Here is a 26,764-nt window from a genome sequence, read left to right as displayed (position 1 = left end):
ACATACACATACACAACACCAACTACAACGTCAACAGTACCCACCACTACAACAATACCAACTACAACGTCAACAGTACCCACCACTACAACAATACCAACTACAACGTCAACAGTACCCACCACTACAACAACACCAACTACAACGTCAACAGTACCCACCACTACAACACCAACTACAACGTCAACAGTACCCACCACTACTACAACATCAACTACAACGTCAACAGTACCCACCACTACTACAACACCAACTACAACGTCAACAGTACCCACCACTACAACAACACCAACTACAACGTCAACAGTACCCACCACTACAACACCAACTACAACGTCAACAGTACCCACCACTACTACAACACCAACTATAACGTCAACAGTACCCACCACTACTACAACACCAACTACAACGTCAACAGTACCCACCACTACAACACCAACTACAACGTCAACAGTACCCACCACTACAACAACACCAACTACAACGTCAACAGTACCCACCACTACTACAACATCCAACTATAACGTCAACAGTACCCACCACTACTACAACACCAACTACAACGTCAACAGTACCACCACTACTACAACACCAACTACAACGTCAACAGTACCCACCACTACTAGAACATCAACTACAACGTCAACAGTACCCACCACTACAACAACACCAACTACAACGTCAACAGTACCCACCACTCCCTACATCAACCACCAATACAACGTCAACAGTACCCATCCCTACTAACACAATCAACTACAACGTCAACAGTACCCATCCACTACAACAACTACCAACTTACAACGTCAACCAGTACCCCCCACTAACTAACAATACCAACTACTAACGTCAACCAGTAACCCCCACTACTAGACCATCAACATAACGTCAAAAGTACACACCCTACACAACAACCACTACAACGTTCAATAGATACCCACCCCCCCACTACAACACCACTACAACGTCAACAGTACCCACCACTACAACAACACCAACTACAACGTCAACAGTACCCACCACTTCTACAACACCAACTATAACGTCAACAGTACTCACCACTACAACAATACCAACTACAACGTCAACAGTACCCACCACTACAACAACACCAACTACAACGTCAACAGTACCCATCACTACAACAATAACAACTACAACGTCAACAGTACCCACCACTACAACAACACCAACTACAACGTCAACAGTACCCACCACTACTAGAACATCAACTATAATGTCAACAGTACACACCACTACTAGAACATCAACTACAACGTCAACAGTACCCTCAACTACTAGAACATCAACTTCAACGTCAACAGTACCAACCACTACTAGAACATCAAATACAACGTCAACAGTACCAACCACTACTAGAACACCAACTAAAATGTCTACAGTACCCATCACTTCTTCAACGACACTGTCGACAAAACCAATTGTACCAACGACTACTTCTCACTCACAGTCCATGATAACAACAGTACTCACGATTTTTTCTAAAACTAAAATCCAGACCACAGTAACACCAAAAGCAACGACAACATCTACAACACACTCCATAATGCCACCATCATCTACGTCTAACTCTACAACAAAATCAATAACAACTCCTATACCAACGACTACATCTACAACAAAGTCAACATCATCAACTGAACTAACAACTACCCCAACAATACAGTCCAAGACACATACATTACCAACAGCCAATTCTAAAACGAAGTCCACAACAACAACACCAACAACACAAAAGACAACCCCTACAACGCAGTCCACAACAGCAACAACAACTGTACTACCGACTATTGCTACAACAAAGTCCACAACACCAACTATACCAACCTCTACCACTACACCACAGTCAATCGTAGCAACGGTACAAACACCGAATGCTACCACACAGTCGACATCGACGTCGACCTCTACAGAACAGCCTTTAATAAAAACAGTCCCAACAACTACCACTACAACGCAGTCCACAATAACAACAACAACTGTACCAACAATAAGCTCAACATCAAAATCCACAACAAAAACTGTCCCTACGACACCAACAACACAAACGACATCCTCTACAACACAGTCCACAACACCAACTGTACCAACGACCACCTCTGCAAAACAGTCCACAACACCAACTGTACCAACGACTACATCTACAACAAAGTCCACAACACCAACTCTATCAAAGATTAGCTCAATATCACAATCAATAACAAAAACAGTCCCAACGACAAGCTCTACAACACAGACCACAACACAAACTGTACCAACAACTACCTCTACAACACACCCAATGCTAACAACAAAACCAACGACTACCTCTACAACGAAGTCAACAACACCATCAACACAAAGGACGACCCCTACAACGCAGTCCATAACAACACCAACTGTACCAACGACTACCTCTACAACACAGACCACAACAACAAGTCAAACAACGACCCCTACAACGAAATCCAAAACACAAACAACACAAACGACGACCCCTACAACACAGACCGCAAAACCAACAATACAAACGACATCCTCTACAACACAGACCACAACTCCAACAGTACCATTGACGACCACTACAACGCAGTCCAAAACACCAAGTGTACCAACGACATCCTCTACAACACGGACCACAACACAAACTGTACCAACGACTACATCTACAACACAGTCCACAACACCAAGTGTACCAACGACAAGCTCTACAACACACTCCATGATAACAACAATACCAACGACTACCACTACAACACAGTCCAAAAAATCAACATCACAAACGACTACCTCTACAACGCAGTCCACATTACCTAGTGTACCAACGACTACCTCTACAACACAGACCACAACACAAACTGTACCAACGACTACCTCTACAACACAGACCACAACACAAACTGTACCAACGACTACCTCTACAACACACCCAATGATAACAACAATACCAACGAATACCTCTACAACGGAGTCAACAAAACCAACAACACAAAGGACGATCCCTACAACGCAGTCCATAACAACACCAACTGTACCAATGACCACCTCTACTACACAGACTACAACACAAATTGAACCAACGTCTACCACTACAACACAGCCAATAGTAAAAACAGTTCTATCGACTTTATCTTCTACCACTACAACACAGACCACAACACCAACAAGTCAAACAGCGACCCCTACAACGAAATCCAAAACACAAACAACACAAACGACGACCACTACAACACAGACCACAACTCCAACAGTACCATTGACTAACACTGCAACGCAGTCCATAACAACACCAACTGTACCAAAGACCACCACTACAACACAGACCACAACACCAACAACACCAACGACATCCTCTACAACAGAGTCCACAACAGCAACAAGTCAAACCACGACCCCTACAACGAAATCCAACACACAAACAACACAAACGACATCCTCTACAACACAGACCACAACACAAACTGTACCAACGACTACCACTACAACACAGACCACAACACAAACTGAACCAACGACTACCTCTACAACACGGACCACAACACAAACTGTACCAACGACTACCTCTACAACACAACCCATGATAACAACAATACCAACGACTACCTCTACAACGGAGTCAACAACACAAATGACGACCCCTACAACGCAGTCATTAACAACACCAACGGTACCAACGACATCATCTACAATACAGACCACAACAACAACAACAACAACTCTACCAACGATTAGCGCCACATCACAAGCCACAACAAAAACTGTACCAACGACTACCACTGCAACACAGACTACAACACCAAGTGTACCAACGAAAAGCTCTACAACACAGACTACAACACCAACATCGCCAACGACAACCTCTACAACACACTCCATGATAACAACAATACCAACGACTACCTCTAAAACGCAGTCCACAACACCAACAACACAAAGGACGATCCCTACAACACAGACCACAACACCAACTGTTCCAACGACTACCTCTACAACACAGACCACAACACCAACTGTACCAACTACTACCTCTACAACGCAGACCACAACACCAACTGTTCCAACGACAACCTCTACAACACACTCCATGATAACAACAATACCAACGACTACCTCTACAACGCAGTCCACAACACCAACTATACCAACGACAACCTCTACAACACAGTCCATGATAACAACAATACCTACGACTACCTCTAAAACGCAGTCCACAACACCAACAACACAAAGGACGATCCCTACAACGCAGTCAACAACAACAACAACAACAACAACTGCACCAACGATTAGCTCAACATTAAAATCCACAACAAAATCCGTCCCAACGACTACCACTACAACGCAATCCACAGCACAAACTGTACCAAAGACAATCTCAACAGCACAGAGCACAACTCCAATTGTTCAAACGACCACCTCTACTAAACAGAGCACAACTCCAACTGTTCAAACGACTACCTCTACTACACAGACCACAACTCCAACTGTACCAGCGACAAGCTCTACAACACAGAGCACAACTCCAACTGTTCAAACGACTACCTCTACTACACAGACCACAACTCCAACTGTACCAGCGACTACCACTACAACACAGACCACAACACCAACAACACCAACGACTACCTCTACTACACAGACCACAACTCCAACTGTACCAGCGACTACCACTACAACACAGTCCACAACACCAACTGGACCAACGACTACCACTACAACACAGAACACAACTCCAACTGTACCAACGACTTCCACTACAACACAGACCACAACTCCAACTGTACCAACGTCTACCACTACAACGCACTCCACGACAACAATACCAACTGTATCACTGACCACCACTACAACACAGACCACAACACCAGCAACACCAGCTGTACCAACGACAACCTCTAAAACACAGACCATAGCACCAACTGTTCCAGCGACCATCTCTACAACTCGGTCCACAACACAAACTGTACCAACGACCACCTCTACAGCACAGACCACAATTTCAACTGTACCAACGACAACCACTACAACACAGACCACAACACCAACTGGACCAACGACTACCACTACAACACAGACCACAACTCCAACTGTACCAACGACTTCCACTACAACACAGTCCACAACACCAACTGTACCAACGACAACCTCTACCACACAGTCTACAACACCAACTGTACCAACGACAACCTCTACAACACAGACCACAACACCAACTGTACCAACGACAACCTCTACAACACAGACCACAACACCAACTATACCAACGACTTCCACTACAACACAGTCCACAACTCCAACTGTACCAACGACTTCCACTACAACACAGTCCACAACACCAACTGTACCAACGACAACCTCTACCACACAGTCTACAACACCAACTATACCAACGACTACCACTACAACACAGACCACAACTCCAACTGTACCAACGACTTCCACTACAACACAGTCCACAACACCAACTGTACCAACGACAACCTCTACCACACAGTCTACAACACCAACTGTACCAACGACTACCACTACAACACAGACCACAACACCAACTGTACCAACGACTACCACTACAACACAGTCCATAACACCAACTGTACCAACGACAACCTATACAACACAGTCCACAACACCAACTGTACCAACGACAACCTCTACCACACAGTCTACAACACCAACTGTACCAACGACTACCACTACAACACAGACCACAACTCCAACTGTACCAACAACTACCACTACAACACAGACCACAACACCAACTGTACCAACGACAACCTCTACAACACAGACCACAACTACAACACAAAGGACAACCCCTACAACGCACTCCACAACAACAACACAAAGGACAACCCCTACAACGCACTCCACGACAACAACTCCAACTGTATCAACGACCACCTCTACAACACAGACCACAACTCCAACTGTTCCAACGACCACCTCTACAACACAGACCACACCACCAACAACACCAGCTGTACCAACGACCACCTCTACAACACAGACCACAACAGCAACTGTACCAACGACTACCACTACAACACAGACCACAACTCCAACTGTTCCAACGACCACCTCTAAAACACAGACCACAGCACCAACTCTTCCAACGACTACGTCTACAACACACCTCATGATAACAACAACACCAACGATTACCTCTACACCACAATCCACAACACAAACTGAACCAACGACCACCTCTACAACACAGATCATAACACCAACTGTTCCAAGAACTACCTCTACAACACAGACCACAACTCCAACTGTTCAAACGACTACCTCTACTGCACAGTCCACAACACCAACTGTACCAACGACTACCTCTACAACACAGACCACAACTCCAACTGTTCCAACAACTACCACTACAACACAGACCACAACACCAACTGTAGCAACGACTACCTCTACAACACAGACCACAACTCCAACTGTACAAACGACTACCACTACAACACAGACCACAACTCCAACTGTACCAACGACTTCCACTACAACACAGACCACAACTCCAACTGTACCAACGTCTACCACTACAACGTACTCCACGACAACAATACCAACTGTATCAATGACCACCACTACAACACAGACCACAACACCAGCAACACCAGCTGTACCAACGACAACCTCTAAAACACAGACCATAGCACCAACTGTTCCAGCGACCATCTCTATAACTCGGTCCACAACACAAACTGTACCAACGATCACCTCTACAGCACAGACCACAATTTCAACTGGACCAACGACTACCACTACAACACAGACCACAACACCAACTGTACCAACGACAACCTCCACCACACAGTCTACAACACCAACTGTCCCCACGACTTCCACTATAACACAGTCCACAACACCAACTGTACAAACGACAACCTCTACAACACAGACCACAACACCAACTGTACCAACGACTTCCACTACAACACAGACCACAACACCAACTGTACCAACGACAACCTCTACAACACAGACCACAACTCCAACTGTACCAACGTCTACCACTACAACGCACTCCACGACAACAATACCAACTGTATCAACGACCACCACTACAACACAGACCACAACACCAGCAACACCAGCTGTACCAACGACAACCTCTACCACACAGTCCACAACACCAACTATACCAACGACTACCACTACAACACAGACCAAAACTCCAACTGTACCAACGACTACCTCTACCACACAGTCTACAACACCAACTGTACCAACGACAACCTCTACAACACAGTCTACAACACCAACTATACCAACGACAACCTCTACAACACAGACCACAACACCAACTGTACCAACGACTACCACTACAACACAGTCCACAACAACAACACAAAGGACAACCCCTACAACGCACTCCACGACAACAACTCCAACTGTATCAACGACCACCTCTACAACACAGACCACAACTCCAACTGTTCCAACGACCACCTCTACAACACAGACCACACCAACAACAACACCAGATGTACCAACGACCACCTCTACAACACAGACCACAACACCAACAACACCAACAACTACCTCTACAACACAGACCACAACACCAACTGTACCAACGACTACGTCTACAACACACCTCATGATAACAACAATACCAACGACTACCTCTACAACGCAATCCACAACATCAACAACACCAACGACATCCTCTACAACACAGTCCACAACACAAACTGTACCAACGACCACCTCTACAACACAGATCACAACACCAACTGTTCCAAGAACTACCTCTACAACACAGACCACAACTCCAACAACACCAGCTGTACCAACGACTACGTCTACAACACACCTCATGATAACAACAATACCAACGACTACCTCTACAACGCAATCCACAACATCAACAACACCAACGACATCCTCTACAACACAGTCCACAACACAAACTGTACCAACGACAACCTCTAAAACACAGACCACAGCACCAACTCTTCCAACGACTACCTCTACAACACACCTCATGATAACAACAATACCAACGATTACCTCTACACCACAATCCACCACACAAACTGAACCAACGACCACCTCTACAACACAGTCCACAACACAAACTGAACCAACGACCACCTCAACAACACAGATCATAACACCAACTGTACCAACGACTATCTCTACAACACAGACCACAACTCCAACTGTTCAAACGACTACCACTACAACACAGACCACAACACCAACTGTACCAACGACTACCTCTACTGCACAGACCACAACTCCAACTGTACAAACGACTACCTCTACAACACAGACCACAACTCCAACTGTTCCAACAACTACCTATACAACACAATCCACAACACAAACTGTACCAACGTCTACCACTACAACACAGTCCACAACAACAACAACAACACAAAGGACGACCCCTACAACGCACTCCACAACAACAATACCAACTGTATCAACGACTACCTCTACAACACAGACCACAACTCTAACTGTTCCAAGAACTACCTCTACAACACAGATCACAACACAAACTGAACCAACGACCACCTCTACAACACAGTCCACAACACAAACTGAACCAACGACCACCTCTACAACACAGATCACAACACCAACTGTTCCACGAACTACCTCTACAACACAGACCACAACTCCAACAACACCAGCTGTACCAACGACTACCTCTACAACACAGACCACAACACCAACTCTTCCAACGACTACCTCTACAACACACCTCATGATAACAACAATACCAACGACTACCTCTACAACGCAATCCACATCATCAACAACACCAACGACATCCTCTACAACACAGTCCACAACACAAACTGTACCAACGACCACCTCTACAACACAGACCACAACACCAACTGTACCAACGACAACCTCTACACCACAGACCACAACACCAACTGTACCAACGACTACCTCTACAACACAGACCACAACACCAACTGTACCAACGACAACCACTACAATACAGACCACAACACCAACTGTAGCAACGACTACCTTTACAACACAGACCACAACTCCAACTGTACAAACGACTACCTCTACAACACAGACCACAACTCCAACTGTACAAACGACTACCTCTACAACACAAGCCACAACATCAACAACACCAACGACATCCTCTACAACACAGACCACAACACCAACTGTACCAACGACAACCTCTACCACACAGACCACAACTCCAACTGTACCAATGACTACCACTACAACACAGACCACAACTCCAACTGTACCAATGACTACCACTACAACACAGACCACAACTCCAACTGTACCAACAACTTCCACTACAACACAGACCACAACACCAACTGTACCAACGACAACCTCTACAACACAGACCACAACTCCAACTGTACCAACAACTACCTCTACAACACAGACCACAACACCAACTGTACCAACGACCACCACTACAACACAGACAATAACTCCAACTGTACCAACGACCACCTCTACATCGCAATCAACAACACCAACACAAATGACGACCCCTCCTACGCAGTTAACAACAAGAACAACAACAACAACAGTACCTACGATTAGCTTAACACTACCATCCACAACAAAAACAGTCCCAACGACTACCACTACAACGCAAGCCACAACATCAACAACACCAACGACATCCTCTACAACACAGACCACAACACCAACTGTACCAACGACAACCTCTACCACACAGACCACAACTCCAACTGTACCAACAACTACCTCTACAACACAGACCACAACACCAACTGTACCAACGACAACCTCTACAACACAGACCACAACTCCAACTGTACCAACAACTACCTCTACAACACAGACCACAACTCCAACTGTACCAACAACTACCTCTACAACACAGACCACAACACCAACTGTACCAACGACCACCTCTACATCGCAGTCAACAACACCAACACAAATGACGACCCCTCCTACGCAGTTAACAACAACAACAACAACAACAACAACCGTACCTACGATTAGCTTAACACTACCATCCACAACAAAAACAGTCCCAACGACTACCACTACAACGCAATCAACAGCACAAACTGTACCAAAGACCACCTCTACAACACAACCTATAATAACAACAGTCCCAACGCCCTCAACTAAAATAAAATCCACGACATCAACTGTACCAACGCATTCCACAACACAAACTAAATCATCTTCAACACGGTCCATAACACCAACTGTACCAACGACTACCTCTACAACACAGACCACAACACCTACAACTTTATCTACTACCAGTACAACGAAATCCACAACACCAACAACACAAACGACCTCTACAACACAGACCACAATACCAATTGTTCAAACGACAACCTCTACAACACAGACCACAACTCCAACTGTACCAACAACTACCTTTACAACACAGACCACAACTCCAACTGAACCAACGACCACCTCTACCACACAGACCACAACTCCAACTGTACCAACAACTACCTCTACAACACATACCACAACACCAACTGTACCAACGACCACCTCTACAACACAGACCACAACTCCAACTGTACCAACAACTACCACAACAACACAGACCACAACACCAACAACACCAACAACTACCTCTACAACACAGACCACAACTCCAACTGTACCAACAACTACCTCTACAACACAGACCACAACTCCAACTGTACCAACGACCACCTCTACCACACAGACCACAACACCAACTGTACCAACAACTACCTCTACAACACAGACCACAACACCAACTGTACCAACAACTACCACTACAACACAGACCACAACACCAACAACTACCTCTACAACACAGACCACAACTCCAACTGTACCAATGACTACCTCTACAACACAGACCACAACTCCAACTATACCAACAACTACCTCTACAACACAGACCACAACTCCAACTGTACCAACAACTACCTCTACGTCGCAGTTAACAACACCAACACAAATGACGACCCCTCCTACGCAGTTAACAACGAGAACAATAAAAACAACAGTACCTACGATTAGCTCAACACTACCATCCACAACAAAAACAGTCCCAACGACTATCACTACAACGCAATCAACAGCACAAACTGTACCAAAGACCACCTCTACAACACAACCTATAATAACAACAATCCCAACGCCTTCAACTACAATAAAATCCACGACATCAACTGTACCAACGCATTCCACAACACAAACAACACAAACTAAATCATCTTCAACACGGTCCATAACACCAGCTGTACCAACGACTACCTCTACAAAACAAACCACAACACCAACAACTTTATCTACTACCAGTACAACGAAATCCACAGCACCAACAACACAAACGACATCTTCTACAACACAGACCACAATACCAATTGTTCAAACGACATCTTCTACAACACAGACCACAACTCCAACTGTACCAACGACCACCTCTACAACACAGACCAAAACACCAACTGTTCCAACGACAAAATCTACCACACAGTCTACAACACCAACTGTCCCAACGACTTCCACTACATCACAGACCACAACACCAACTGAACCAACGACTTCCTCTAAAACACAGACCACAACAACACCAACACCAGCTGTACCAACGACTACCTCTAAAACACAGACCACAGCACCAACAGTTCCAACGACTACCTCTACAACGCAATCCACAACACCAACAACACCAACGACATCCTCTACAACACAGTCCAGAAAACATACTGTACCAACGACCACCTCTACAACACAGTCCACAACACAAACTGAACCAACGACTACCTCTACAACACAGACCACAACAACAACTGTACCAACGACTACATCTAGAACACATTCCACAACACCAACAACACCAACGACCACCTCTACAACACAGACCACAACACCAACTGTACCAACAACTACCACTACAACACAGACCACAACTCCAACTGTACCAACAACTACCTCTACAACACAGACCACAACTCCAACTGTAGCAACGACTACCACTACAACACAGTCAGCAACACCAACAACACAAATGACGACCCCTACAACGCAGTCCACAACAACAACAACAACTGTACCTACGATTAGCTCAACAACACAATCCACAACAAAATCAGTCCCAACGACTACCACTACAACGCAATCAACAGCACAAACTGTACCAAAGACCACCTCTACAACACAGCCCATAATAACAACAGTCCCAACGCCCTCATCTACAATAAAATCCACGATATCAACTGTACCAACGCAATCCACAACACCAACAATAAAACCTACATCCTCTACAAGATGGTACACTACACAACCTGTACCAACAACTACCTCTACAACACACTCCATGATAACAACAATACCAACGACTACCTCTACAACACAGTCAACAACACCAACAACACAAAAGACGACCCCTACAACGCAGACCACAACAACAACAATAACAACTGTGCCAACGAATACAACTACAACACAGACCACAACACCAATTGTACCAACGACCACCTCCACAACGCAGACCCAAAAATCAACATCAGAAACGACCACCTTTATAACACAGCCCATAATAACAACAGTCCCAACGCCCTCAACTACAATAAAATCCACGAAATCAACTGTACCAACGCATTCCACAACACCAACAACAAAAGCGACGACCCCAACAACACAAACGACATCCTCTACAACACAGACCACAACAACAGTTGTACCAACGATTCGCTCAACATCACAGTCCACAACAAAAACAGTCCAAACGAATACCTCTACAACGCAATCCGCAACACCAATAACACAAACGACATCCTCTACAACACAGTCCACAACACAAACTGTACCAACTACTACATCTACAACACACCCTATGATAACAACAATACCAACGACTATCTTTACAACACAGACCACAACACCGACTGTACCAACGACCACCTCTACAACACAGACCACAACACCAACAGAACCAACGACAACCTCTACAACACAGTCTATAACACCAACTGTACCAACGACTACCACTACAACACAATCCACAACAACAACTGTACCAACGTCTACCACTACAACACAGACCACAACTCCAACAACACAAACGACAACATCCATAACACAGCCAATAATAACAACAGTTCCATTGACACTATCTATTACCTCTACAACACAGACCACAGCACCTACTGTACCAATGACGACTACAACTACTATGCAGTCCACAACACCAACAACACAAACGACGACCCCTTCAACACAGTCCACAACAACAACAACAGCAACTGTACCTACGATTAGCTCAACAACACAAGCCACAACACAAACTGTACAAAAGACCACCTCTACAACACAGCCCATAATAACAACAGTCCCAACGCCCTCAACTAAAATAAAATCCACGAAATCAACTGTACCAACGCATTCCACAACACCAACAACAAAAGCGACGACCCCTACAACGCAAATCACAACACCAACAACACAAACGACATCCTCTACAACACAGACCACAACACAAACTGTACCAACGATCAGGTCTACAACACAGATCACAACACCAACTGTACCAACGACTACCACTACAACACAGACCACAACACCAACTGTACCAACGACTACCACTACAACACAGATCCACAACACCAACTGTACCAACGACTTCCACTACAACACAGTCCACAACTCCAACTGTACCAGCGACCGCCTCTACAACACAGCCCATGATAACAACAATACCAACGACTACCTCTACAACTCAGTCAACAACACCAACAACACAAATGACGACCCCTACAACAGAGTCCATAACAACAACAATTACTGTACCGTTGATTAGCTCAACATCACAATCCGTAACAAAAACACTCCCAACGACAACCCCTACAACGCAATCCACGACAACAACAACACAAACGACCACTTCTACAACACAGCCCATAATAACAACAGTTCCAACAACTTCTTCTACAACACATCATTCCAAAACACCAGCTGTGCCATCGACCACCTCTACACCACAGCCCATAATAAAAACAGTTCCATCGACTTTATCTACTACGTCTACAACACAGACCACAACACCAACAGTACCAACGACTACCTCTACAACACAGACCACAACACCAACTGTACCAACGACTACCTCTACAACACAGACCACAACACCAACTGTACCAACGACTACCTCTACAACGCAGACCACAACACCAACAACACCAATGACTACCACTACAACACAGACCACAACACCAACTGTACCAACGACTACCACTACAACACAGACCACAACACCAACTGTACCAACGACTACCACTACAACACAGACCACAACACCAACAGTACCAACGACCACCACTACAACACAGACCACAACTCCAACTGTACCAACGACAAGCTCTACAACACAGACCACAACACCAACAGTACCAACGACTACCTCTACAACACAGACCACAACTCCAACTGTACCAACGACTACCTCTACAACACAGACCACAACACCAACTGTACCAACGACTACCTCTACAACACAGACCACAACTCCAACTGTACCAACGACAAGCTCTACAACACAGACCACAACTCCAACTGTACCAACAACTACCTCTACAACACAGACCACAACACCAACTGTACCAACAACTACCTCTACCACACAGACCACAACACCAACTGTAGCGACGACCACCTCTACAACACAACCCATAATAATAACAGTCCCAACGCTCTCAACTACAATAAAATCAACGACATCAACTGTATTAACGACTACTGCTACAACACTGCCCATAATAAAAACAGTTCCGACGACTTCTACTACAAAATTACATCATTCAGAAGCACGAACTGTGCCATCGACCACCTCTACACCACAGCCCATAATAAAAACAGTTCCTTTGACTTCATCTACTACCACTACAACACAGACCACAACACCAACTGTACCAACGACTACCTCTACAACACAGACAACAACACCAACTGTACCAGCGACCGCCTCTACACCACAGCCCATAATAAAAACAGTTCCTTTGACTTCATCTACTACCTCTACAACACAGACCACAACACCAAGTGTACGAACGACTACCTCTACAACACAGCCCATTGTAACAACAATATCAATGACGACCCCTGCAACGCACAGCATAACAACAACGACAGCTGTACCAACGATTAATTCAACATCACAGTCCACAACAACTACAATCCCAACTTCTACCAAAACATCACAGTCCATAATACAAACATTACTAACGACTACATCTACAACAAAGTCGATAACAGCAACTGTACCAACGATTAGCTCAACATCACAATCCACAACTCCAACAGTACCAATGACAACTCCTACAACACAATCCACAACTCTAACAGTACCAATGACACAACCTACAACACAGTCCACAACTCCAACAGTACCAAAGACACAACCTGCAACACAGTCCACAACTCCAACAGTACCAATGACAACTCCTACAACACAATCCACAACTCCAACAGTACCAAAGACACAACCTACAACACAGTCCACAACTCCAACAGTACCAATGACACCTCCTACAACACAATCCACAACTCCAACAGTACCAAAGACACAACCTACAACACAGTCCACAACTCCAAGAGTACCAATGACAACTCCTACAACACAATCTACAACTCCAACAGTACCAATGACACCTCCTACAACACAATCCACAACTCCAACAGTACCAATGACACCTCCTACAACACAATCCACAACTCCAACAGTACCAACGGCAACTCCTACAACAAAGTCATCAGTACCAATGACACTTCCTACAACACAATCCACAACTCCAACAGTACCAATGACACTTCCTACAACACAATCCACAACTCCAACAGTACCAACGACACCTCCTACAACACAATCTACAACTCCAACAGTACCAAAGACACAACCTACAACACAGTCCACAACTCCAACAGTACCAATGACACCTCCTACAACACAATCCACAACTCCAACAGTACCAAAGACACAACCTACAACACAGTCCATAACTCCAACAGTACCACCGACACCTCCTACAACACAATCTACAACTCCAACAGTACCAAAGACACCTCCTACAACACAGTCCACAACTCCAACAGTACCAATGACACCTCCTACAACACAATCCACAACTCCAACAGTACCAACGGCAACTCCTACAACAAAGTCATCAGTACCAATGACACTTCCTACAACACAATCCACAACTCCAACAGTACCAATGACACTTCCTACAACACAATCCACAACTCCAACAGTACCAACGACACCTCCTACAACACAATCTACAACTCCAACAGTACCACCGACACCTCCTACAACACAATCCACAACTCCAACAGTACCACCGACACCTCCTACAACACAATCTACAACTCCAACAGTACCACCGACACCTCCTACAACACAATCTACAACTCCAACAGTACCAACGACACCTCCTACAACACAATCTACAACTCCAACAGTACCAACGACACCTCCTACAACACAATCCTACAACTCCAACAGTACCACCGACACCTCCTACAACACAATCCACAACTCCAACAGTACCAACGACACCTCCTACAACACAATCCACAACTCCAACAGTACCACCGACACCTCCTACAACACAATCCACAACTCCAACAGTACCACCGACACCTCCTACAACACAATCCACAACTCCAACAGTACCACCGACACCTCCTACAACACAATCTACAACTCCAACAGTACCACCGACACCTCCTACAACACAATCCACAACTCCAACAGTACCAACGACACCTCCTACAACACAATCTACAACTCCAACAGTACCAATGACTACTCCTACAACACAATCTACAACTCCAACAGTACCAACGACACCTCCTACAACACAATCTACAACTCCAACAGTACCAATGACTACTCCTACAACACAATCTAAAACTCCAACAGTACCAACGACGCTTCCTACAACACAATCCACAACTCCAACACTACCAATGACACCTCCTACAACACAATCCACAACTCCAACAGTACCAATGACACCTCCTACAACACAATCCACAACTCCAACAGTACCAATGACACCTCCTACAACACAATCCACAACTCCAACAGTACCAATGACACCTCCTACAACAAAGTCATCAGTACCAATGACACTTCCTACAACACAATCCACAACTCCAACAGTACCAACGACACCTCCTACAACACAATCTACAACTCCAACAGTACCAACGACACCTCCTACAACACAATCCACAACTCCAACAGTACCAACGACACCTCCTACAACACAATATACAACGCCAACAGTACCACCGACACCTCCTACAACACAATCTACAACTCCAACAGTACCAACGACACCTCCTACAACACAATCCACAACTCCAACAGTACCAACGGCAACTCCTACAACAAAGTCATCAGTACCAATGACACTTCCTACAACACAATCCACAACTCCAACAGTACCAACGACACCTCCTACAACACAATCTACAACTCCAACAGTACCAATGACTACTCCTACAACACAATCTACAACTCCAACAGTACCAACGACACCTCCTACAACACAATCTACAACTCCAACAGTACCAATAACTACTCCTACAACACAATCTAAAACTCCAACAGTACCAACGACGCTTCCTACAACACAATCCACAACTCCAACACTACCAATGACACCTCCTACAACACAATCCACAACTCCAACAGTACCAATGACACCTCCTACAACACAATCCACAACTCCAACAGTACCAATGACACCTCCTACAACACAATCCACAACTCCAACAGTACCAATGACACCTCCTACAACAAAGTCATCAGTACCAATGACACTTCCTACAACACAATCCACAACTCCAACAGTACCAACGACACCTCCTACAACACAATCTACAACTCCAACAGTACCAATGACTACTCCTACAACACAATCTACAACTCCAACAGTACCAACGACACCTCCTACAACACAATCTACAACTCCAACAGTACCAATGACTACTCCTACAACACAATCTAAAACTCCAACAGTACCAACGACGCTTCCTACAACACAATCCACAACTCCAACACTACCAATGACACCTCCTACAACACAATCCACAACTCCAACAGTACCAATGACACCTCCTACAACACTGTCCACAACTCCAACAGTACCAATGACACCTCCTACAACACAATCCACAACTCCAACAGTACCCATTACTACTGCTACAACAAAGTCATCAGTACCAATGACACCTCCTACAACACAATCCACAACTCCAACAGTACCAATGACAACTCCTACAACACAATCCACAACTCCAACAGTACCAATGACACCTCCTACAACACAATCCACAACTCCAACAGTACCAATGACACCTCCTACAATACAATCAACAACTCCAACAGTACCAATGACACCTCCTACAACACAATCCACAACTCCAACAGTACCAACGACGCTTCCTACAACACAATCAACAACTCCAACAGTACCAATGACACCTCCTACAACACTGTCCACAACTCCAACAGTACCAATGAGACCTCCTACAACACAATCCACAACTCCAACAGTACCAACAGCTACTACTACAACACAGTCCATAACTCCAACAGTACCACCGACACCTCCTACAACACAATCCACAACTCCAACAGTACCAATGACACCTCCTACAACACAATCCACAACTCCAACAGTACCACCGACACCTCCTACAACACAATCCACAACTCCAACAGTACCACCGACACCTCCTACAACACAATCCACAACTCCAACAGTACCAACAGCTACTACTACAACACAGTCCATAACTCCAACACTACCAATGACACCTCCTACAACACAATCCACAACTCCAACAGTACCACCGACACCTCCTACAACACAATCCACAACTCCAACAGTACCAACAGCTACTACTACAGCACAATCCACAACTCCAACAGTACCAATGACTACTCCTACAACACAATCCACAACTCCAACAGCACCAACGACACCTCCTACAACACAATCTACAACTCCAACAGTACCAACGACTACTCCTACAACACAATCCACAACTCCAACAGTACCAATGACTACCACTACAACACAATCCACAACTCCAACAGTACCACCGACACCTCCTACAACACAGTCCATAACTCCAACAGTACCAATGACACCTCCTACAACACAATCCACAACTCCAACAGTACCCATTACTACTGCTACAACAAAGTCATCAGTACCAATGACACCTCCTACAACACAGTCCATAACTCCAACAGTACCAATGACACTTCCTACAACACAATCCACAACTCCAACAGTACCAATGACACCTCCTACAACACAATCCACAACTCCAACAGTACCAAAGACACAGCCTACAACACAGTCCACAACTCGAACAGTACCAACGACTACTCCTACAACACAGTCCACAACTCCAACAGTACCAATGACACTTCCTACAATACAATCCACAACTCCAACAGTACCAACGGCAACTCCTACAACACAATCCACAACTCCAACAGTACCAATGACACCTCCTACAACACAATCCACAACTCCAACAGCACTAACGACTACTCCTACAACACAATCCACAACTCCAACAGTTCCCATTACTACTGCTACAACACAGTCCGCGGCCACAATATCTACGATAATGACAATGGCGTCTACAGGACAGAGCACAATGCCATTGATACACGCCACAACCAGTACTTCAGAAGTCACCAACCCATCCGCATTGACGACAACGTCTACAGCAAATCTTGCTGCATCAACGGTTTCAAAGCAAACCATACCAACAACGCCAAGCACAACAATTGTATCATCTACAAGAAAGGCATCAATGCCAGTGGTTCCATCGACCACTATTTCTACAACAAATGACCTTACATCCTTAATATATACAGTTAAATCTTTTTCGCCAACGATATCCATGCCTTCTACAAGGTCACCGATACACAGCACAGCCTCTACCACTGTAGCCAGATTGGCAACATCTCCAACAAAAGACTCAATAATACTCAAAACTACATCGAAAACAACGTCAACAAGGAAAGAATTACTGGCATCTACCACCAGGTTCAAAGTCCCTACGTCACACACTACCGCCTCTACTTCAGTACCGGAAGTGATCACGTCTTCATCTACTACAGAGAAGACAGTGATTAAGGTTCCGTCGATTGCTTATACGAAAGAGACTTTGACAACGGAAGCAACGTCAAGAGTATCAACGACCATATCAATAACAGATGCTATAACACAATCACACACGACAAAAGCAAAACCAGCAACGGCAAAATTCCCTTCAACGAAGGGTAGTCTTGAGAAAATACAAACGACAGAGTCCTCTTCACAACAAAAGAAAACTGCCATTTTTGTAAAGCTATGCTTTCCTACTTCATCGAAAGTTACATCTCCCCCTAGAATAAGATGCTTCACATCCATAGAAAGTAACACATCGCCAGTGTCCGCAATTTCTCCGGTAACAGAAGGTACAACTTCCGGTGGGGTAAGATGTTTCACAACCACTTCCATAGACGGATCTACTTCGGTAGAAACGGAGGTGCCTACAACGACAGAAGGTACAACTTCCGGTGGAGTAAGATGTTTTACAACATCTTCCACAGGCGGAACTACCTTTTCAGAAACGGAGGTTCCTACAACGACAGACGGAACAACTTCCGGTGGAGTAAGATGTTTCACGACCACTTCCACAGACGGATCTACTTCGGTAGAAACAGAGGTTCCTACAACGACAGAAAGTACAACTTCCGGTGGAGTAAGATGTTTCACGACCACTTCCACAGACGGAAGTACTTCGGTAGAAACAGAGGTTCCTACAACGACAGACGGAACCACTTCCGGTGGAGTAAGATGTTTCACGACCACTTCCACAGACGGATCTACTTCAGTAGAAACGGAGGTTCCTACAACGACAGAGGGTACAACTTCCGGTAGAGTAAGATGTTTTACGTCCACTTCCAAAGACAGAACTACTTCGGTAAAAACGGAGGTTCCTACAACGACAGACGGAACCACTTCCGGTGGAGTAAGATGTTTCACGACCACTTCCACAGACGGAATCTACTTCGGTAGAAACGGAGGTTCCTACAGCGACAGACGGTACCACTTCCGGTAGAGTAAGATGTTTTACGTCCACTTCCAAAGACAGAACTACTTCGGTAAAAACAGAGGTGCCTACAACGACAGAAGGTACAATTTCGGATGGAATAAGATGTTTCACAACATCTTCCACAGGCGGAACTACCTTTTCAGAAACTGAGGTTCCTACAACGACAGAGGGTACAACTTCCGGTGGAGTAAGATGTTTCACAACCACTTCAACAGACGGATCTACTTCGGTAGAAACGGAGGTGCCTACAACGACAGAGGGTTCAACTTCCGGTGGAGTAAGATGTTTCACGACCACTTCCACAGACGGATCTACTTCAGTAGAAACAGAGGTTCCTACAACGACAGACGGAACCACTTCCGGTGGAGTAAGATGTTTCACGACCACTTCCACAGACGGATCTACTTCAGTAGAAACGGAGGTTCCTACAGCGTCAGACGGTACAACTTCCGGTGGAGTAAGATGTTTCACAACTACTTCCACAGACGGAAATACTTCAGTAGAAACGGAGGTTCCTACAGCGTCAGACGGTACAACTTCCGGTGGAGTAAGATGTTTCACGACCACAGATGGAACTACTTCTGCAGATTCGGAGGTTCCTACGATAGCAGAGGGTACCACTTCCGGTGGGATGAAATGTTTCATATTCACTTCAACATATGAAACTACTTCAGCAGAAACGGAAGTTCCCTCAACAACAGAAGGTTCAGTTTCCGGTGGAATTAGATGTTTCATATTCACTTCAACAGAGGGAACGACTTCAACAGAAAATGAAGGTCCTACTGCTATAACTATAGGTAAAACCTCTGTTAAACCGGAACTACAAACTTCATTAGAAGGAACAACGCGAACAGACATCCAGACGGAATCATCAACTGAATCTGCGATTTCTGCTGTGAAAAGTGCCAATTATAGTTCCACTACGAAAGGTGACGACGGAACAGCGTTAGTCAATACTGACGGAGCGGGTATATTGTTATTTTTACATATGTTAACGAAGTATTGTGTAGTAACAAATTCAATATACGTACAGTTTTATCAGGATTTTACTGATTTGAAAGTTTAGTTGAAATGCTTATTCATCATAGTGATGATTCAAGAGAAATAATTTATCATTTCTGGTAATTTTTGTTTGTTTGTTAATTGTTTGAAATCGACATTCAGTCTCTGTAATTTTGTTTTTGTTTTGTTTTGTTTTTTTCTCACTTTTTTAGGTTTTATTTTTTGTTTTTATTTTTAACTTGATAACGTCAATTGCAGGCAACGTCATCAGGATGAAGATTTCATTATCTGATTCCAACAGTGACGTCACAGCTTACCTAAATACAAGGTCAGCAGCATACATCGCTCTTAAATACGGGGTAAGTCAAGGCTAAAATCAGAAATAGGTATCATGTGATTGATTTGTTATTAAATCATAATAGAAGTTATGCTGTGCCCCGTTATAGTTTCTATTATATACAGCGTTGGAACACAATCTATCTACCCATACCATTTAATTATTGATTATCCTGGCTTATTTGGGCCACTTTTTACGAAAAATCATTGTTTTCTTTTCCTAAATGTTTACATTCTTGGAGGTTAATTAAAGAGTAACTCATCCTCCTCTTCGTTGTAAATTCTGTGCTTTATCGATTGATCAAAACATGAAATATTCAGTGAAGGATAATCCAAAACAATTTCGGAGTTTTATCAAAGGTAAGAAGAAAGAAGGATGTATTTCGAGTTAGTGTCCCTGACTGAAGTATGTCACTAACTGAAATGTATTTAGTGTTGGTGTTCCTGACTTATGTTTGTCACTAACTGAAATGTATTTAGTGTTGGTGTTCCTGACTGATGTTTGTCACTAACTGAAATGCATTTAGTGTTGGTGTTCCTGACTGATGTTTGTCACTAACTGAAATGTATTTAGTGTTGGTGTCCCTGACTGATGTTTGTCACTAACTGAAATGCATTTAGTGTTGGTGTTCCTGACTGATGTTTGTCACTAACTGAAATGTATTTAGTGTTGGTGTCCCTGACTGATGTATGTCACTAACTGAAATGTATTTAGTGTTGGTGTTCCTGACTGATGTAGGTCACTAACTGAAATGTATTTAGTGTTGGTGTTCCTGACTGATGTATGTCACTAACTGAAATGTATTTAGTGTTGGTGTCCCTGACTTATGTTTGTCACTAACTGAAATGTATTTAGTGTTGGTGTTCCTGACTGATGTAGGTCACTAACTGAAATGTATTTAGTGTTGGTGTCCCTGACTGATGTAGGTCACTAACTGAAATGTATTTAGTGTTGGTGTTCCTGACTGATGTAGGTCACTAACTGAAATGTATTTGGTGTTGGTGTTCCTGACTGAAGTATGTCACTAACTGAAATGTATTTAGTGTTGGTGTTCCTGACTGATGTTTGTCACTAACTGAAATGTATTTAGTGTTGGTGTTCCTGACTGATGTTTTTCACTAACTGAAATGCATTTAGTGTTGGTGTTCCTGACTGATGTTTGTCACTAACTGAAATGTATTTAGTGTTGGTGTCCCTGACTGATGTTTGTCACTAACTGAAATGCATTTAGTGTTGGTGTTCCTGACTGATGTTTGTCACTAACTGAAATGTATTTAGTGTTGGTGTCCCTGACTGATGTATGTCACTAACTGAAATGTATTTAGTGTTGGTGTCCCTGACTGATGTATGTCACTAACTGAAATGTATTTAGTGTTGGTGTTCCTGACTGATGTAGGTCACGAACTGAAATGTATTTAGTGTTGGTGTCCCTGACTGATGTATGTCACTAACTGAAATGTATTTCGTGTTGGTGTCCCTGACTGATGTTTGTCACTAACTGAAATGTATTTAGTGTTGGTGTTCCTGACTGATGTAGGTCACTAACTGAAATGTATTTAGTGTTGGTGTCCCTGACTGATGTAGGTCACTAACTGAAATGTATTTAGTGTTGGTGTTCCTGACTGATGTAGGTCACTAACTGAAATGTATTTAGTGTTGGTGTTCCTGACTGATGTAGGTCACTAACTGAAATGTATTTAGTGTTGAGATCCCTGACTGATGTAGGTCACTAACTGAAATGTATTTAGTGTTGGTGTTCCTGACTGATGTTTGTCACTAACTGAAATGTATTTAGTGTTGGTGTTCCTGACTGATGTTTGTCACTAGCTGAAATGTTTTTAGTGTTGGTGTCCCTGACTGATGTTTGTCACTAACTGAAATGTATTTAGTGTTGGTGTTCCTGACTGATGTTTGTCATTAGCTGAAATGTATTTAGTGTTGGTGTCCCTGACTGATGTTTGTCACTAACTGAAATGTATTTAGTGTTGGTGTTCCTGACTTATGTTTGTCACTAACTGAAATGTATTTAGTGTTGGTGTTCCTGACTGATGTAGGTCACTAACTGAAATGTATTTAGTGTTGGTGTCCCTGACTGATGTAGGTCACTAACTGAAATGTATTTAGTGTTGGTGTTCCTGACTGATGTAGGTCACTAACTGAAATGTATTTAGTGTTGGTGTTCCTGACTGATGTAGGTCACTAACTGAAATGTATTTAGTGTTGGTGTTCCTGACTGATGTAGGTCACTAACTGAAATGTATGTAGTGTTGAGATCCCTGACTGATGTAGGTCACTAACTGAAATGTATTTAGTGTTGGTGTTCCTGACTGATGTTTGTCACTAACTGAAATGTATTTAGTGTTGGTGTTCCTGACTGATGTTTGTCACTAGCTGAAATGTATTTAGTGTTGGTGTCCCTGACTGATGTTTGTCACTAACTGAAATGTATTTAGTGTTGGTGTTCCTGACTGATGTTTGTCACTAACTGAAATGTATTTAGTGTTGGTGTTCCTGACTGATGTTTTTCACTAACTGAAATGCATTTAGTGTTGGTGTTCCTGACTGATGTTTGTCACTAACTGAAATGTATTTAGTGTTGGTGTTCCTGACTGATGTTTGTCACTAACTGAAATGTATTTAGTGTTGGTGTTCCTGACTGATGTTTGTCACTAACTGAAATGTATTTAGTGTTGGTGTCCCTGACTGATGTTTGTCACTAACTGAAATGTATTTAGTGTTGGTGTTCCTGACTGATGTTTGTCACTAACTGAAATGTATTTAGTGTTGGTGTCCCTGACTGATGTATGTCACTAACTGAAATGTATTTAGTGTTGGTGTTCCTGACTGATGTAGGTCACTAACTGAAATGTATTTAGTGTTGGTGTTCCTGACTGATGTATGTCACTAACTGAAATGTATTTAGTGTTGGTGTTCCTGACTGATGTTTGTCACTAACTGAAATGTATTTAGTGTTGGTGTTCCTGACTGATGTAGGTCACTAACTGAAATGTATTTAGTGTTGGTGTTCCCTGACTGATGTAGGTCACTAACTGAAATGTATTTAGTGTTGGTGTTCCTGACTGATGTAGGTCACTAACTGAAATGTATTTAGTGTTGGTGTTCCTGACTGATGTATGTCACTAACTGAAATGTATTTAGTGTTGGTGTTCCTGACTGATGTTTGTCACTAACTGAAATGTATTTAGTGTTGGTGTTCCTGACTGATGTTTGTCACTAACTGAAATGTATTTGGTGTTGGTGTTCCTGACTGATGTATGTCACTAACTGAAATGTATTTAGTGTTGGTGTTCCTGACTGATGTAGGTCACTAACTGAAATGTATTTAGTGTTGGTGTCCCTGACTGATGTAGGTCACTAACTGAAATGTATTTAGTGTTGGTGTTCCTGACTGATGTAGGTCACTAACTGAAATGTATTTAGTGTTGGTGTTCCTGACTGATGTATGTCACTAACTGAAATGTATTTAGTGTTGGTGTTCCTGACTGATGTTTGTCACTAACTGAAATGTATTTAGTGTTGGTGTTCCTGACTGATGTTTGTCACTAACTGAAATGTATTTAGTGTTGGTGTTCCTGACTGATGTTTGTCACTAACTGAAATGTATTTAGTGTTGGTGTCCCTGACTGATGTTTGTCACTAACTGAAATGTATTTAGTGTTGGTGTTCCTGACTGATGTTTGTCACTAACTGAAATGTATTTAGTGTTGGTGTCCCTGACTGATGTATGTCACTAACTGAAATGTATTTAGTGTTGGTGTCCCTGACTGATGTATGTCACTAACTGAAATGTATTTAGTGTTGGTGTTCCTGACTGATGTAGGTCACTAACTGAAATGTATTTAGTGTTGGTGTCCCTGACTGATGTATGTCACTAACTGAAATATATTCGGTGTTGGTGTCCCTGACTTAGGTTTGTCACTAACTGAAATGTATTTAGTGTTGGTGTTCCTGACTGATGTAGGTCACTAACTGAAATGTATTTAGTGTTGGTGTCCCTGACTGATGTAGGTCACTAACTGAAATGTATTTAGTGTTGGTGTTCCTGACTGATGTAGGTCACTAACTGAAATGTATTTAGTGTTGGTGTTCCTGACTGATGTAGGTCACTAACTGAAATGTATTTAGTGTTGAGATCCCTGACTGATGTAGGTCACTAACTGAAATGTATTTAGTGTTGGTGTTCCTGACTGATGTAGGTCACTAACTGAAATGTATTTAGTGTTGGTGTTCCTGACTGATGTAGGTCACTAACTGAAATGTATTTAGTGT

At 43.6% G+C, this 26,764-nt stretch overlaps 1 protein-coding gene across 1 annotated transcript in view; it reads left to right on the top strand.

Annotated features, from left to right (window-relative positions):
• LOC117343213 (mucin-19-like) overlaps positions 1 to 22,511 on the top strand; it is a 40,132-nt gene extending 17,621 nt beyond the window's left edge. The window contains exons 7-23 of the mRNA XM_033905555.1: positions 13 to 488; positions 576 to 690; positions 899 to 1,288; positions 3,308 to 4,783; positions 4,994 to 5,092; positions 5,498 to 6,628; positions 6,740 to 6,796; positions 6,908 to 10,540; positions 10,853 to 11,449; positions 11,738 to 12,136; positions 12,271 to 13,249; positions 13,335 to 13,787; positions 14,205 to 15,074; positions 15,130 to 16,878; positions 16,922 to 21,094; positions 21,261 to 22,103; positions 22,396 to 22,511. Coding sequence (XP_033761446.1) covers positions 13 to 488; positions 576 to 690; positions 899 to 1,288; positions 3,308 to 4,783; positions 4,994 to 5,092; positions 5,498 to 6,628; positions 6,740 to 6,796; positions 6,908 to 10,540; positions 10,853 to 11,449; positions 11,738 to 12,136; positions 12,271 to 13,249; positions 13,335 to 13,787; positions 14,205 to 15,074; positions 15,130 to 16,878; positions 16,922 to 21,094; positions 21,261 to 22,103; positions 22,396 to 22,511 — 17,556 coding nt within the window. The remainder of the gene's footprint in view (positions 1 to 12; positions 489 to 575; positions 691 to 898; positions 1,289 to 3,307; positions 4,784 to 4,993; positions 5,093 to 5,497; positions 6,629 to 6,739; positions 6,797 to 6,907; positions 10,541 to 10,852; positions 11,450 to 11,737; positions 12,137 to 12,270; positions 13,250 to 13,334; positions 13,788 to 14,204; positions 15,075 to 15,129; positions 16,879 to 16,921; positions 21,095 to 21,260; positions 22,104 to 22,395) is intronic.
• The last annotated feature ends 4,253 nt before the right edge of the window (positions 22,512 to 26,764 follow it).

This window comes from Pecten maximus, chromosome 2 (assembly GCF_902652985.1).
Source record: "Pecten maximus chromosome 2, xPecMax1.1, whole genome shotgun sequence".
Lineage (NCBI taxonomy): Eukaryota > Metazoa > Mollusca > Bivalvia > Pectinida > Pectinidae > Pecten > Pecten maximus.
The sequence above is the reverse complement of the archived record's forward strand: the minus strand, read 5'-3'. Positions and strand labels throughout refer to the sequence as shown.